Genomic DNA, 18,339 nt, shown 5'->3' with positions numbered 1-18,339 from the left:
TGACAGACTTCTTATGCTAATGATTATAAAAATGTCACTATTTCACTGATGACATGTCTTGACGTGCAACCATCAACTTATCAATGAGTTCACTATTTGGAAGTCCTTCTTAATTATACACAAACGAACAATTATTGATTTTCAATTACATAAGTTTTTTCTGGAAGCAGTTTAATGAAACTTATCTAAAATTAAAGAAACTTTTGAACATGTCATTAAATTCACCATAACTAAGTTCTGGACTGGAAACACTTTAATGTGGACTTTTTCTTAAAGTAAGGTAAGTTAAAAACAAAGTTCAGTAATTCTGTTATTGTGCCAATTTCATTGGGACAGATGGAGATATTCGTTAAAAGTGGGAATTCTTTAAAAGTGGGTTCATTAGAATCGGGTTTCACTGTAAATGATAAAACAGTATATAAGTTTAAGAAATCCAGATTCATTGTATTAACAAAATATTCCAAATAACAATACAATAATGATCACTCTGCTTGCTTCGATGTACACATCATGCATACTTCTACCTTAACTAATTGTAAAGTTGCTACTTCTCTCTGATGGTAAAAGTATAAGTCACATAAAAGATGGCAGTAAATTTCCTTATGTCCATTATTAAAAAAAGGAGACTGGTATAGAGTCCTGCTCCAAAACATAAATCCACAGCTTATTAAAAATTACTATAAGCTGTATATAAAACACAATTTTCATTCCTGTCACTAGCAGTGCATTGTGCTTGTACACAGTTTTCATTCACACAATGTGATTGATACATAAAAAGAAACTGAAAGGAAAAGAGAAAGCCACAAACACGTGGCAAGTGACACCAAGAGTTGTAGCTTTCATCACATTAATTACTGACCAGTAAAATAACACGATGTGTTAGCACACTGTGAACCTCAGGAACAATGTTTACATTTACAATTAAATGCACAGAATATCGTAAAGTAAATTAGCCACTCACAGGTAACATGCGAACAAAATCATTTACAGCCTGTGTGAGACAGTAACTTTGCCACTGTCCTCCATTTAACATTCCACCTTTAGTTTAAATGACAAGTATGGCGTTTGGAAGCTATTTCAGAGTACAATACTAAATCCAGTGCTGTTGGTGCACAGTGCCCTTAACATATACCTCATGGAATATGTGTACAGCAATTTTCTAATAATTATCATCATCAATAATAACAAAGTCACTCTACTGCAGTTACATTTTGAATTCTGTATCTGAATACTATACCTTCAATTGCTTGTCGCTTATGTCCACTGTGCTGTGATATTATACTTACAATGGCATGTTGGACTAATGTACAACTGCTCTTCACAAAGACAGTTCAACACTAAAGCTTATTGATAAAGTCTCTTACAAAATACACGATTTCAGACAAATCTTGCATGTCAAATCAGGAAAGCCTGATACACAAGTGATCCCAAGCTTGTTATAAAATTATTCTCTCAACAGTTTCTGTGCCAGTTAAATCATACAGACAGTCTCTGAGGCCTGAGGCCTAGCCTGTCAATCACATGTTTAGGCATGCAGTAAGTTGGGTCTACTGGCTTTATTGATGGCTCACCAAGCAATGACAATGCTGCCAGCCCAAACAAGGTATGGAAAGGATCTGGAATGTCACCAGGACGATCACTGAAGCCTCCTGTTTCTGTGTCTTGGCATGCTAGAACAAATCTGGAAACAAAATCACTTTGTTATAATAATGCAAAATCAATGAAAAGAAAGGCAGACAATATTATGGTAAAGAAATATTACTGTACAATCAAATTTCAAAATCCCATCAAATTAAACTCCAATGCATTTCATTTAGAGTATTCTTGAACAAAGTGCTGGAAAATTTTAAATTTTATTGTGTTTGACAGACAGGAAAGGGTATGATTTTTCCCAAACGCATTGTAGAATGGAAGCACATACTTACATATGATCTTTTGAATTCAAATGCAATGAATCCCTTGTAGCATAATTGTAAGAAGAAAATTTTTTTTAATGCAGTTGGAGTGAATAACACTTAAAACACAACCTTACATGTGGGGTTGTACAACTAAAATTTATGAACATGCCCACTAGGTTATCATACTGGCTTAGAGAACTAACTGTGAAAAAATCTCTTACATTCGTAGGGGAAGGGGAAGGGGAAGGGGTATGTGGGTGGGGGGTGGATGAAGGAGCAGCATGATAACAGTACGTGGTGTTTCTTCAACAGGAAGAAATAGGAACTGGTTGGAGGAAGTTGAAAAGTGGACAGGGACAAGTCACTCAGACGCCAGACTATGATCAGCCCACCTCTTATGAGGTCATACATCAAATGGGCATCTGCCATCTCTGCATCTGTGTATACTGCCATTGCACAAGTGAAGTCTGTGATTACCTCTACTTAGTAACCTGTGTGCTTGCAACAGTCATACTGATGATCTCTGAAACAGCTAATGTTACCTTTACACGAGCAATGACCTACGTTCAGCGGCAAGGGACATGTAAAACAAAACACTGGCAGTGCACAACATAACCAGACATCACGAAGAGTGCATTTTCCCATGATTCTAAAGCCCTTCTTGTGTGTTTCCCATGATTAATGAGCTGGAGAAAATGAGTTGTAACATGGAAACAAAGCATTTCCAGACCAACATTCATATGGCATAATTTTTATGTCCTCTCAAGAGGACGTCGTTATCAGGAGAAAGAAAACTGGTGTTCTACGGATGGAGCGTGGAATGTCAGATCTCTTAATCGGGCAGGTAGGTTAGAAAATTTAAAAAGAGAAATGGATAGGTTGAAGTTAGATATAGTGGGAATTAGTGAAGTTCGGTGGCAGGAGGAACAAGACTTTTAGTCAGGTGAATACAGGGTTATAAATACAAAATCAAATAGGGGTAATGCAGGAGTAGGTTTAATAATGAATAAAAAATAGGAGTGCGGGTAAGCTACTATAAACAGCATAGTGAACGCATTATTGTGGCAAAGATAGACACAAAGCCCATGCCTACTACAGTAATATAAGTTTATATGCCAACTAGCTCTCCAGATGATGAAGAAATTGATGAAATGTATGATGTGAGAAATGAAATTATTCAGGTCGTGAAGGGAGATGAAAATTTAATCTTCATGGGTGACTGGAATTCGAGTGTAGGAAAAGGGAGAGAAGGAAACATAGTGGGTGAATATGGATTGGGGGAGAGAAATGAAAGAGGAAGCCGTTTGGTAGAATTTTGCACAGAGCATAACTTAATCATAGCTAACACTTGGTTCAAGAATCATAAAAGAAGGTTGTATATATGGAAGAATCTTGGAGATACTAAAAGGTATCAGATAGATTATATAATGGTAAGACAGAGATTTAGGAACCAGGCTTTAAATTGTAAGACATTTCCAGGGGCAGATGTGGTCTCTGACCACAATCTATTGGTTATGACCTGTAGATTAAAACTGAAGAAACTGTAAAAAGGTGGGAATTTAAGGAGATGGGACCTGGATAAACTGACTAAACCAGAGGTTGTACAGAGTTTCAGGGAGAGCATAAGGGAACAATTGACAGGAATGGGGGAAAGAAGTACAGTAGAAGAAGAATGGGTAGCTCTGAGGGGTGAAGTAGTGAAGACTGCAGAGGATCAAGTAGGTAAAAAGACGAGGGCTAGTATAAATCCATGAGTAACAGAAGAAATATTGAATTTAATTGATGAAAGGAGAAAATATAAAAATGCAGTAAACGAAGCAGGCAAAAAGGAATACAACGGTCTCGAAAATGAGATCGACAGAAAGTGCAAAATGGCTAAGCAGGGATGGCTAGAAGACAAATGTAAGAATGTAGAGGCTTATCTCACAAGGGGTAAGATAGATACTGCCTACAGGAAAATTAAAGAGACCTTTGGAGAAAAGAGAGCCACTTGTATGAATATCAAGAGCTCAGATGGAAACCCAGTTCTAAGCAAAGAAGGGAAAGTAGAAAGGTGGAAGGAGTATATAGAGGGTCTATACAAGGGCGATGTACTTGAGGACAATATTATGGAAATGGAAGAGGATGTAGATGAAGATGAAATGGGAGATACGATACTGCGTGAAGAGTTTGACGGAGCACTGAAAGGCCTGAGTCGAAACAAGGCCCCGGGAGTAGACAACATTCCATTAGAACTACTGACGGCCTTGGGAGAGCCAGTCCTGACAAAACTCAACCATCTGGTGAGCAAGATGTATGAAACAGGCGAAATACCCTCAGACTTCAAGAAGAATATAATAATTCCAATCCCAAAGAAAGCAGGTGTTGACAGATGTGAAAATTACCGAACCATCAGTTTAATAAGTCACAGCTGCAAAATACTAACACGAATTCTTTACAGACGAATGGAAAAACTAATAGAAGCCAACCTCGGGGAAGATCAGTTTGGATTCCGTAGAAACACTGGAACACGTGAGGCAATACTGACCTTACAACTTATCTTAGAAGAAAGGTTAAGGAAAGGCAAACCTACGTTTCTAGCATTTGTAGACTTAGAGAAAGCTCTTGACAACGTTGAGTGGAATACTCTCTTTCAAATTCTGAAGGTGGCAGGGGTAAAATACAGCGAGCGAAAGGCTATTTACAATTTGTACAGAAACCAGATGGCAGTTATAAGAGTCGAGGGGCATGAAAGGGAAGCAGTGGTTGGGAAGGGAGTGAGACAGGGTTGTAGCCTGTCCCCGATGCTATTCAATCTGTAAATTGAGCAAGCAGTAAAGGAAACAAAAGAAAAATTCTAAGTAGGTATTAAAGTCCATGGAGAAGAAAAAAAAACTTTGAGGTTCGTCGATGACATTGTAGTTCTGTCAGAGACAGCAAAGGACTTGGAAGAGCTGTTGAGCGGAATGGACATTGTCATGAAGGGAGGATAAAAGATGAACATCAACAGAAGCAAAATGAGGATAATGGAATGTAGTCGAATTAAGTAGGGTGATGCTGAGAGAATTAGATGAGGAAATGAGACACTTAAAGTAGTAAAGGAGTTTTGCTATTTGGGGAGCAAAATAACTGATGATGGTCGAAACAGAGAGGATATAAAATGTAGACTGGCAATGGCAAAGAAAGTGTTTCTGAAGAAGAGAAATTTGTTAACATCGAGTATAGATTTAAATGTCAGGAAGTCGTTTCTGAAAGTATCTGTATGGAGTGTAGCCATGTATGGAAGTGAAACATGGACGATACATAGTTTGGACAAGAAGAGAATAGAAGCTTTCGAAATGCGATGCTACAGAATAATGCTGAAGATTAGATGGGTAGATCACATAACTAATGAGGAGGTATTGAATAGAATTGGGGAGAAGAGGAGTTTGTGGCACAACTTCACAAGAAGAAGGGACCAGTTGGTGGGACATGTTCTGAGGCATCAAGGGATCACAAATTTAGCATTGGAGGGCAGCGTGGAGGGTAAAAATCGTAGAGGGAGACCAAGCGATGAATACACTAAGCAGTAAGTACTGGGAGATGAAGAAGCTTGCACAGGATAGATTAGCATGGAGAGCTGCATCAAACCAGTCTCAGGACTGAAGACAACAACAACAACAACAACAACAACAACATGGGTGAGGAATGTGTCCTGCAATTTGTGTCATACATTTTTGTTACAACCTGTATACAATGAATAGCAGTGGCCCTCTCATACAACCTCAAGGTGCACGAGATGCTTCCTTCAGTAGGCACAACACTTATCGCTGGAACATCAGTTGTCAGTTATATTGGTTCTTTCAATGCTAGTTTAATATGACTGTTGAAACTGCTCAAAATAACTGCTTTCTTAAGTACTAATATTTGGTTCTGAATAAATGCAGAAAATGAACAAAGATTGAAAAATGTTGCCTCCTTGGTTTCAAGATACACAGAGAGAAAATATTAAATTAAATAGGTAAATAAAACAAAACTCAGTCCACCTACAGTTCGCTGCTTTTCTCAAAAAATTATAAGTGGCTCAATACCACAAAAGATCACCAGTGTTTTCCTATTGATTCTATTTTGAAACTTTGCTCTCACAGGTTTCTTGTGGCTCCTCCCATCTGTAATCTTTTAAATCAAATGGAGCACTGTACTTTCACTGATGCTGTACTTCATATACTACTTCCAAACTAGGGTTGTGCCATTCTGTAATACATCTGATATCGAATGACGACAGTGAGAGATTACCATATAGACTAGATGAGGCAAGTCTTTCACAAAGTATGTACATGTGTGCCATCCAATAGGCCATGCCACATGGTACCACGAACATTACTGTCTCAACAACACTGTACTCATTTTGAAACCTTGTGTGTGTTGCCTGTTACTGTTGGCACAGTTATTAAAATAGCACTGATTACTCTTCTCATTTTCTATTATACCACAACATTTCAAAGCAATGGAAATTTTACAAATAAAAGTTACTTTTTTTTAAAAAAAAAAAAGTTTATTTAACAACCAAAAATGTTGGTACTGTTGCTATGGCCAATTGATATTTTGGTTATTTACCCAGCTGTTAGTAAAAAAAAAAAAAAAAACAGCTGTTATAACAGAGGCCAAATAGATACCAAAAAATATGTGTTATTCAGAACTAAAATACCGGTATTGGTTTTAACTGGCCGGTTTTCCCCATCCCTAAACTTCACTTCTGATGATGTTTTTCCGATAAGAATAATGGACTAAGTTCTGTTTGCTATGAAGTCTTTAATCTAACCACATATCTGTTTCGATACTCCATAATCAAATATTTTACCAGGGAAAGGTGCAAAACTTCATGAATTTCTGGAAGTTGATAAACATGGCTTTAAGTTGAGCTCTGCTATCCCACTGTGTTCTGGATTTCATGAATACATAGAGCAAGAATGGTTTTACATAATCGGTACTTGGGGAAACCATGCTGATTCCTGCATTGGAGTTTATGGTCTCACAAAAGATCACTATTAACACCACGAAATAGGTTCCATAATTCACAATAAATTGACATTACTGTGATAGATAAATAGTTCCACATTTTGTCTTGAGCCAATCATTATATTGGGTTCGTGCATAAGTTCTTGATGTTTTTCCTTCAATATTTACAACAGCCTGCCAACAATGAGTTAAATTTTCTATTCTGAAACATTCAAGGAAGTTCCCAGAAGACTATTTGTTAGAGACCGGAAAAGGTAAATATCTGAAAACACAAGAACAAGTGAATAACGTGGGTGTGGAATGACTCCCCAACCAAACTTCCATATACTGTTTTTTGCCAGTCTAGCAGAATGCGGGCAGATGTTATCGTGGAGTAGCATCACTTCACAAAGACTTCCTGGGCATTGTTCTTGGACTGCATCTGCACGATGCCACCGTTGTTGACAATAAATGCCAGCAGTGACGGTTACACCTCGAGAAAGCAATACATAGTACACCACACCATCACTGTTTCATCAGATGCATAACATTATCTTTTGTGGATATGCACGGGTCTTTGTAAGGGGTGTTGCTGCTTTGTTTGGACTCAATCATTTCTTTCTTTTCCTTATGTTAGCATAAATACACGATTTCTCATCACCAGTAATGACACATGATAGGAATGGCTGATATTGTTCATGAACCAAATTATGACAAACAAGCAGAGATTCACATTTGGCTAATTTTGTCATTTTGGTTTAGAGTATGTGGAACTCATACACCCAACTTTTGAACTTTCCCCTTTGCATGGAAATGTCATAAAATGGTGGAATGATCACAGTTCATCATATTTGCCAGTTCTCAAGTACACTGACGCGGATCATTGTGGAATAATATGTTTAAAAGGTCGTCATCAAACCCCAAAGGTCTTCCTGAACGTGAAGAGTCACGTATGTCAAAACAACCCTCTGTAAAAATGAGAAAATCATTTTCTTTCCATGCTCTGTCCAGTGGAATTGTCCCATACATGGCACAAACGTTTCTGGCTGCCTTTACTGGTGTCATCTGTTTACTGACCTTAAACAGAAGATCAAGCTGGAAATGTTCTGATTTCTGCACTTGGCACTCCATTTTTTAGTGTCCACAGCTCCACTCACTATCTCCAGATGACAAAATGACAACATGCAAACTCAAACAGCAACAGTGACGTACAAATAAAAAATAACAATTGGCAAATAAACCTGTAGCACCTCGAATACTAACATGCAAAGCAAAAGTGCTACAAACTTATGCATCAACATATCAGTTTTGAATGATCTGTACCTTTTATCCTATAATGGAGCATAATCCATTGCTTCAGTGACCTATGGTAAACTGGTATAGGAAGATGGGACCCTTCATTTGCTTATCTAACAGCACACCATCAGGTCCTATAGACTTTCCTCAATCAAGTAATTTCAGCAGTTTTTCTATTATGTATTCCCATCATCGTCTCATTCATGCTATAGACAAGCATAGGAAATGTATTCTGATCTTCAGTGAAGCAATTCTGGAGGACAGAATGGAATATTTCAGCCTTCACTTTTATACCTTTCGTTTTGACAATGTCATGGTCAGTGAGAATTTGGACAGATGACTTCATTTCATTAACTGATTTTATACAGAAGTAAAACTTTTTAGGGTGTCCAGACTTCTCAATGGGGAATTTGAATGAATTCATTGAACATTTGCCACACAGCATTGCTTACACTGATTCTGACTTCTTTGAGCTTTTGCCTGTCATCACGTCTTCAGATGTAAATCCGCTTTTCAGCTTTCTCTGCTTACACAGTAGCTTCCTAAAATAGTTATTGAATTATGGTGCCTCTTTCCTATCCCTAACTACCCATAACACCAACTTGTTTAGTTTATGGAAAACAGTACATTTCAATTTGTGCCACATTCTCCTCCCCAAAGTTGAATATTTGGTATAAAATGCCTAGTTCTCATCATTTTCACAGCACACTTGTTAATTAGGACTACTTTCCTTTCTTAGCATTTTGTTAATTTGAGTGATATATGTGCTGTAAGAGCCTTGCAGTCACTGACACATATCCCCACACTACTGAACCTAAAATTTTGGCCCTGCTCATTGACAGCAGATCCGACATGTTTTCTTCAAGTATGGGCTGTATCATCAACTGATCTATATAATCTTAAGAGAATGCACTTAGTAGAGCATCACAAGATTCTTCTTTATCACCACCCCTTTCTAATTCTTGTGTCTCCCATTCTACAGATCACATATTGAAACCTCCCCCTATTACTACTGAATGAGTAGAGGATTTACATGCAATGTTTCCACCACTTTCAATAGTGTGATACTTGATATAGGTGGAAAATGAAAACATTAAATTACTATTTGAACAATATTTGGCATTTATCTTCACATAGATTATCTTGCATTTGGACTCTGTATTTATCTCATTACACATTATGGATCCTACATAGCAACAAATATTACAATGAAAAGCATTTTACCACCATTGGTGTCCAACTAATCCTTTTAAGTAAATATAACATTCTCAGTCTACTTTTTAGTGCTCTTTATTTATGATTTCAACCAATTCTCTGTTCAAAAACCTCATGTGCATGGTACATATACTCTGCTACCCCAGAAAATGCTTCTGCAATTACATGAATGATTGACCTATTATGGAGACTCAACATTCTACACCCAATAGCACACATTAATCATCACAGATTCGATGGGACCTTTGGTTTATGTCTTCCACCTAACTGCAACCCAGCTACAAACCATTAGATGTTCTTTCATCCCTTGGACAATCACTTTGACTTTCTTGTACAATTTATCCAATAATGAGATATAATGTAGGCCTGAGTATTCCCTTTTTCAGATGGTTCATAAGCTTCACACCTTGTGAATGCCTCCCTTCCTCCAAATAATAATAATAACAATAATAATACATTCTTTTGAAGCTGAAAAAATATTTTAATTTCTTCTTTAGTGGCTTAACCATTGGTTTATGTTCTTCTCACTAAGCTTCAAAGCAAATAGAGGACATAGAAATGGGCATCCCTAGCACTGAGAAGCAACTGAAACAGCTGTAAACAAATAAGTCTTGAGGTACAGGTGGAATCACAACACAGTTTTACAGAGAGTAATCTTCAGCATTGGCCACTTACTTTGCTTTCACTTATTATGAATTTCTCACTCAGCGCAAAGTACCCAGCAACTGGGAGAAAAGTGCAGATGCTTCCAATAGAGAAGAACAGTAAGAGAATGAACCCAGAAAATCACAGACTAGTATCCTTAAGATCAGTTTTCTGCAGAATTCTTGACCACTTTCTGAGTTCAAATATAATAAATTTCCTTGAGACAGAAAAGCTTCTGTCTGCAAACCAGCACAGATTTAGAAACCATCAATCCTTTGAACCACAGATGAAGGGCAACAGGCAGATTCCATATTCCAAAATTTCTGGAAAGTGTTTGACACAGTGCCCAACTGCACACTGTTAATGGAAGTCCAAGTACATGGAACAAGTTCCGAAGTATGTGAATGGCTCAAAGACTTCTTAAGTAATAGAAAACAGTACATTGGCCTGGATGGCAAGTGTTCATTAGAGACAAGGGTATCATCAGGAGTGCTACAAGGAAGTGTGAAAGACCACTCTTATTCTCTGCAACTATTTACTGATGATGCTGTAGAGTGCAGGAAATTGTCATTGTGCAATTGAAGGAGAATATAGGATGGGTTAGATAGAATATCTATTTGGTCTGTTGAATGGTACCTTTCTCTAAATGTAGAAAAATGTACATGAATGTAGATGAGTAGGAAAAACAATCCTGTAATCTTCGAGTACAGTACTAGTGGCAGCCACTTGTCACAGTCATGTTGATTAAATATCTAATCTAGGCACAACGTACAAAGTGATATGAAATGGAACGGGCACATACGATTGGTAGTAGGGAAGGCAAATGGTTGACTTCAATTAATTGGGAGAATTCTAGGAAAAGGCAGCTCATCTGCAAAGGTGACCACGTATAGGACACTGGTATGACCAATTCTTGAGTGGTGCTTGAGTGATTTGGATCTTCACCAGGTAAGATTAAAGGAAGACATGAAAGCAAGTTAGAGGTGTGCTGCTAGATTTGTTACTGCTAGTTTCAATCAACATGCAAACATTACAGAGATGTCTCTTGAACTCAAATGGGGAAATCCCTGTAGGGGAGAAAATTTATAGAACCAGGTCTTTCAATGATTGCAGTACAATTCTACTCTTGCCCCTTTTGTGAGTGTAATAGGAGAGGGAATGACTAGTAGTGGTACAAGGTACACTCCACCATGCACAGCATGGTAGCTTGCAGAGTACAAACACAGATAGATACAGATGTAGAACTATGTAAAATGAGCAAAGGCAACCACTTACCTACAGCGGACTGGTATGTGGTGCACGGAAACACTTAATAGGAAACAGTTACTACTAGGTTTCAAACTCTTGCTCTTTTTCTAGTAAGAGCACACACATTCACACACACATCCACACAGACACCCAAACATACATGTTCAGAGTAATAGCGAGACAGTTATCATGATTGTGGACATTTGGGTGTCTATCTGACAATCCTGCCTATTGTTCGTGTCATCTAAGAAGGCAGCGCAATTTCACTAGTCAACAGCCATTTTTATCATCTGGAATGTGATACATCAACTAGTATGTATTTTGGAGTGTAGAATCAGAGTATAACTTTCAAAATGTTCTAGCACGTACCATTTCTGAGTTTTTAAAGTTTTTTTTTTTATTTTTCGTATTCAGTGTTTCACTTTTTGCTGTTCTTCTGTTTTGATGTTTGTTTTTCATTAGCAGAGGAGAGCTAGAAGATCTACAAATCGTCAGTAAATGGTTAGTGTGGTAATCCAGTGGTGTGAAAGAGATCCTTAGTGAGTGTTTCCTGTGAAAGATAGTGCAAACTTTTTGTGTTTAAAACTAACGCTAAGAAAAATGGCAACTAGTAAATCTCATTGCTGTCTAAACAACCCTGACAACTTTTGTTATGTGTTGGGAAATTCACTCCAAAAGCCCAAAGAAAACCAATTACTGATTTGGTTAAGAAGGCATATAAATTGTATTTTGATCGTTCTGTTGGTGATCAAGATAAAAATGCACCTTATACACTCCTGGAAATTGAAATAAGAACACCGTGAATTCATTGTCCCAGGAAGGGGAAACTTTATTGACACATTCCTGGGGTCAGATACATCACATGATCACACTGACAGAACCACAGGCACATAGACACAGGCAACAGAGCATGCACAATGTCGGCACTAGTACAGTGTATATCCACCTTTCGCAGCAATGCAGGCTGCTATTCTCCCATGGAGACGATCGTAGAGATGCTGGATGTAGCCCTGTGGAACGGCTTGCCATGCCATTTCCACCTGGCGCCTCAGTTGGACCAGCGTTCGTGCTGGACGTGCAGACCACGTGAGACGACGCTTCATCCAGTCCCAAACATGCTCAATGGGGGACAGATCCGGAGATCTTGCTGGCCAGGGTAGTTGACTTACACCTTCTAGAGCACGTTGGGTGGCACGGGATACACGCGGACGTGCATTGTCCTGTTGGAACAACAAGTTCCCTTGCCGGTCTAGGAATGGTAGAACGATGGGTTCGATGACGGTTTGGATGTACCGTGCACTATTCAGTGTCCCCTCGACGATCACCAGTGGTGTACGGCCAGTGTAGGAGATCGCTCCCCACATCATGATGCCGGGTGTTGGCCCTGTGTGCCTCGGTCGTATGCAGTCCTGATTGTGGCACTCACCTGCACGGCGCCAAACACGCATACGACCATCATTGGCACCAAGGCAGAAGCAACTCTCATCGCTGAAGAAGGCACATCTCCATTCGTCCCTCCATTCACGCCTGTCGCGACACCACTGGAGGCGGGCTGCACGATGTTGGGGCGTGAGCGGAAGACGGCCTAACGGTGTGCGGGACCATAGCCCAGCTTCATGGAGACGGTTGCGAATGGTCCTCGCCGATACCCCAGGAGCAACAGTGTCCCTAATTTGCTGGGAAATGGCGGTGCGGTCCCCTACGGCACTGCGTAGGATCCTACGGTCTTGGCGTGCATCCGTGCGTCACTGCGGTCCGGTCCCAGGTCGACGGGCACGTGCACCTTCCGCCGACCACTGGCGACAACATCGATGTACTGTGGAGACCTCACGCCCCACGTGTTGAGCAATTCGGTGGTACGTCCACCCGGCCTCCCGCATGCCCACTATACGCCCTCGCTCAAAGTCCGTAACTGCACATACGGTTCACGTCCACGCTGTCGCGGCATGCTAACAGTGTTAAAGACTGCGGTGGAGCTCCGTATGCCACGGCAAACTGGCTGACAACGACGGCGGCGGTGCACAAATGCTGCGCAGCTAGCGCCATTCGACGGCCAACACCGCGGTTCCTGGTGTGTCCGCTGTGCCGTGCGTGTGATCATTGCTTGTACAGCCCTCTCGCAGTGTCCGGAGCAAGTATGGTGGGTCTGACACACCGGTGTCAATGTGTTCTTTTTTCCATTTCCAGGAGTGTATTTTGTCTCCATAACCTGTACTACAACCATAACCAAGTGGTTGAAAGCAAAACGCCGAGCCATGCCATTCGCTGTTCTGATGGGGTGGTGAGGGCCTAAAGACCATTATTCAAGACTTTTACTTCAGCCTTACAAATATTTCGGGACATTCGAGCAAAACTAGACATAAAATAAAGTATCCAGATGTATCTTTGGTGCATTTGGCTGTGCCCCATGATGAGGGGTTGCCTGTTCCTGTCTGTAACTTGAAAGCCATGGAACTAGACACCATGTCAAGTGAATCAGAAACTATTGAACATATAGAAGAGTACCGCCCTCAATATCATGACACTTCACCTCAGCTCTTTAATCAAAAGGAACTGAACAATTTGGTTTGCGGTCTACAACTTTTGAAACAGCAAGCTGAACTCTTGGGGTCGATACTGCAACAACAGAACCTTCTAGCTCCAGGGACAAAAATTTCCTGTTTCAGATCAAGAGGTGCTTCCTGTGCTCAATATTTCGATATGCACAATTCAATGTTTTTATGTAGAGATGTCAATGGTCTGATGGTCTGATGATAACATAATCCACAGGAGTGGTGACTATTTATTGACTACAGCAAAAACAGCTTGAAAGCAGTACTACTGCATAATGGCAATGCATTTCCATCAGTACCTTTGGCTTATGCAGTAGACATGGAAGAAACTTATGAAACCATGGCTTTGCTGCTAGAGGCAATCAAATATAAGGATCATGAATGGCAGCTTTGCTGTGATTTAAAAGTTGTTGCACTCCTTATAGGTTTACAAGCTGGATTCACAAAATGCTGCTGCTTTTTGTGCCTTTGGGACAGCCGTGACACCAAGAACCAAGGAATGGCCCTAAGGAAGTCATATGTTCCTGGAAATATAAATGTGAACAATACCCCATTGGTTGAGCCCGATAGAATTATTTTGCCTCCCCTTCATATCAAGTTGGGCCTTATAAAGAACTTTGTAAAAGCTCTGGATAAAGAAGGTGAGGCCTTCAATCACTTAAAGGAAAAGTTTCCCAAATTAAGTGAGGCAAAGCTGAAAGAGGGTATATTTATTGGACCACAAATAAGAAAATTGCTGAAAGATCCAACCTTTGATACCAAACTCACTGATATCCCATTAGCTGTTTGGCCTTCTTTTAAAGCAATTGTGAAGGGCTTTTTGGGTAACAGAAAAGACAAAAACTATGTTACCATTGTAAATGATCTGTTGGAAAACTGTAAGAACATAGGGTGTAGAATGTCACTTAAAATTCACTTTTTACATTCTCACCTTGATTTCTTCCTGGAAAATTTGGGGAGCCATAAGCGATGAGCATGGTGAGTGCTTTCACCAAGACATTCTAACCATGGAACAACGTTACCAAGACCATTGGAACCCTTTGATGACTACTGCTGGGGTCTTGTTAGGGAGAGTGATGAAAGTCAAACAAAAGAAGAGCTCCGTCATCACATTTTTCAAAAACCAAAGACGATTAAAGGTGAAAATATCTTCTGAACTAATTTGGACCTTTTATTGGGATCATGCCCATATATATATATATATACAAAATAGTATGATTTCAAAAGTTCTGAATGTGTATTTTTCTTTGACTTAATTGTGTAAATTTTTGCTATTACCATTTTTTTATTCTGTGTGTATCTAGGAAATGTAATGTCATACAGAAAAACTGATTTTACCAGTGTATTCAGAACCCCAAAATTAGCAAATCCACTTATTTACAAACCAGATGCAGAAAAAAAGTTTAAATTTGTTAACTAGTGTTTTCAGCTGTTCTGCGCATCCCCCTCCACTAGCCACTGGCGGCCAATAATATTCATTCTCTTTCCGAGCGGCTAGCTGAGTGTTACAGCTAGAGTGCAAGAATCTCACTCCTACATGCTACACTGTTGCCACACTTCGCGACAACCAAATTATTCATTCAACTACCAATCTTTTTTGTTTCCAATTTTTTTCTTGGAGCAGTATAGCTGTGAATGTGTATCTTTGTAAATGTTTAAGTGCATTTTTTTTTTTTTAGAAAAAAGGGGGGGGGGGAGAGAGAGAGAGACGGCAAGAGAACTGTAAAAAGAATTGTAAAGGAAAGTGTCAGAGCTGTAGGAACTGTAGAAACAGTTGGTTTTATGTCACCTGGAAAGCATCGAGGTCACAAGGAACCTGTAACACAAACGGATAGTTTTAACAATGATGTTTTAAAGTGCTCCATGTGAATGATGAATCCCCAACATAACAAAAACATGTTACAGTTATGCAGGCCTCAATGGTAAGCACTTCATCTAGGTAAAGAATTTTTAAAAATGTTGGTTCCAGATGTGTTAAGAAGAGAGTTTTCAGTTCAAAGAAGTGACCTAGGTGCAGCATGAACTATAACCCATATAAAGATTCACAATACAAGAGAAGGAGGTAGCTTAATTAATAACATTACTTTGATGAAACATGGGTCAATTAGAATCATTCCAAGAAGATCTGCTGGGAATTGAGTGAAGGTACTGGCAGTTTTAAAGTTCTCATAGGGATAGGTTCTCAGATAATTATTCTGCATGCTGACACTTCTTCTGGTTTTATTTCTTAGAATAAACAAAGTAATACTATTTCTTAGTTTTAAAGACTAGTCATTTAAGAAATGTTTGTCAACATGTCAGTTGCATACATAATAATGAGAACTTCCTTGCCTTTTTGATTAGGACTTTGTATCCTTTTAATTATGCAGACTATAATGTTCAACATATTGCCCAAGGAGAAGTTAAGCTTCAACCACCACATTGTAAATCTCTGTCATTTTCAAAGCACAAACTGGATAAGGCCCTAAAACAACAGTAACTATTACTTGTCGAGATATTGGTGGTATTCGATGCTATCAGTCAGATTCCCTGGAGTCATTCGCAGATGATGGTTACTTGTTTCCTTGTTCAATGGATTATAAATGTGGTCTCTCACTGTAACATCGAACATGTCAGTTAACACTCATAATGCCCGTTCACAACGAAAAATTTGACAAATTACTGACCATTTTTACAATAGTCTTTTACATTAGTCTTTTCTACCACTAATTCTTTTTTTCTCACAGTGATTACACTTAACTGTCATCAAACACACACACACACACACACACACACACACACACACACACACACACACACTTTACGCATAAAAAAAAAAAAAATTCTATTGAGCAGCAGCAGTTGTCAAGCAAGTGTAACGATTTCGGTTTGTGCTTGAAGTTAATTTTGTTGTGTATTAAAATTTTACTTATAACGCAGTTCAAATCACAATAAATGGTAATTATTGCAAGCAGTTTCAATGTCGTTTTGAGAAAAATTGCACTTCACGTCTTCACAAAGCTGAGTCAGCTGTTCTCGCCTCCCAACATCATCTGTGGAGCAGTGGACGTAAAGTTGTCAAGACGTGAATTAGTATTTCGCTCATGACGATTGATCGAAATTGGTTTTAATATTTATTATTCCCCTCATAGATATGAATGTATAATACAATGTACCATAGGTAAACAAGCACGATTGTTGTCTGCAGCAATGCAGTTCAGTAACGTGGACTTTGTTTGCCCACTCTGCTGTCGCACATTCGCAGTTCTCATCCCCCCCCCCCCCCCCCCCCACACACACACACACTTCCTATCCGCTCCGCTTCTATGCCCAGAAGTGCCATCCCAGGTGACGCGTGCTTTAGTATAATTAGTAATAGGTGTTCACTGTTAATTTCTGTCTTTAACAGCACATGCAACTAATTCCTTTTACTCTGGTTCACTTTATTGCGAAAGAGATTTGTGATTTGTTTCACAACGCCATTTTACTGACAATGTTCTGCATACCACTGTTCTGGAACATAAAATACACACCTCTTTATTACTTTTATTAATTGTGTCATCTGCCAATTTTGAAATTCTCTATTACACTTATCTTACACTTTTTGTTTCTTTGTCAAACTAGACCTATTGAAAAAAAACTCACAAGTTTAAGAATGGTGCTAACTATGTGTAATTGCAGTGTACAATGCAAGTGCACAACAAACAAAAACAATTACTGCAACAATATCACAGTACAGTACTTGTCGGTAGAGGTCGGAAGTCATTGTCATTGGAATAACTGCCAAACTATGTGCTCTAAGAGTGGATGAAGGGTATCATTATTTACGAATTGGAGTACACCTTGCTCACAGTAAGTGTGCATGAGTGAAGATCTGTCATCTAGAACTTCTATGAGACCTTGGCCCGACAGCCCATTCAAGATGATCTTTGTTACTGTGAGTTTAAATGCAGGTGAACAAATGAATTACATTAAGTATGCCTATCTAAACTCCTCATTTAATATGGTGCGCAAATTATTTGTTCATGTGACATTAATGGGACTAGTGCCACTAGTTTGTTATCCTTGCCTTAGGGAAGTGGCAGCAAGTGGTTGGAAGAACACCATGTACTCTAAGTATGTATGCCTGAGGGCCTCAGGCATGCTTAAGAAGCTTTTCTGGTAGCCATTGAGGGAGCTGGGTTAAGTAACTGGAGACTGTGGAACACACTGGGACAAATGATACCTGCCGCCTTGGATCTAAGGTCATATTTGGAGCATTCAGGCGACAGGTAGAGAAGGTTAAGAATACCAGCCTTTCTCACAGAGTTTCAATGGAACTCACAGTCTCCAGCATTGTCCCATGAACAGATCATGGTCCTGTGCCTCTCAAGTCATGTTGATGGTTCGAACCGGAGACCGCGAAGGTTCTGTGACAAGCTACGCTGTGACTTCCTGGACTTGCACCATATGGTTGAGAACTGTAGTGTCCCCCTAGATGGGTCAGGTATGCTCTACACATCAAAGGCTGCAATCCAGGTGTTGGGTGCTCAATGGCTTTTAACAGGTTC

General features: G+C 39.4%; 1 protein-coding gene across 1 annotated transcript in view; it reads right to left on the bottom strand.

Annotated features, from left to right (window-relative positions):
- Window positions 1-419: 419 nt before the first annotated feature.
- Window positions 420-18,339, bottom strand: part of LOC126262516 (geranylgeranyl transferase type-2 subunit beta) — an 88,209-nt gene continuing 70,289 nt past the window's right edge. Inside the window, exon 7 of the mRNA XM_049959189.1 lies at window positions 420-1,681. Coding sequence (XP_049815146.1) covers window positions 1,477-1,681 — 205 coding nt within the window. The 3' untranslated portion in view covers window positions 420-1,476. The remainder of the gene's footprint in view (window positions 1,682-18,339) is intronic.

This window comes from Schistocerca nitens, chromosome 6, assembly GCF_023898315.1.
Source record: "Schistocerca nitens isolate TAMUIC-IGC-003100 chromosome 6, iqSchNite1.1, whole genome shotgun sequence".
Taxonomy (NCBI): domain Eukaryota; kingdom Metazoa; phylum Arthropoda; class Insecta; order Orthoptera; family Acrididae; genus Schistocerca; species Schistocerca nitens.
Note: the sequence above shows the minus strand (reverse complement) of the source record. Positions and strands in the feature narration are given on the sequence as shown.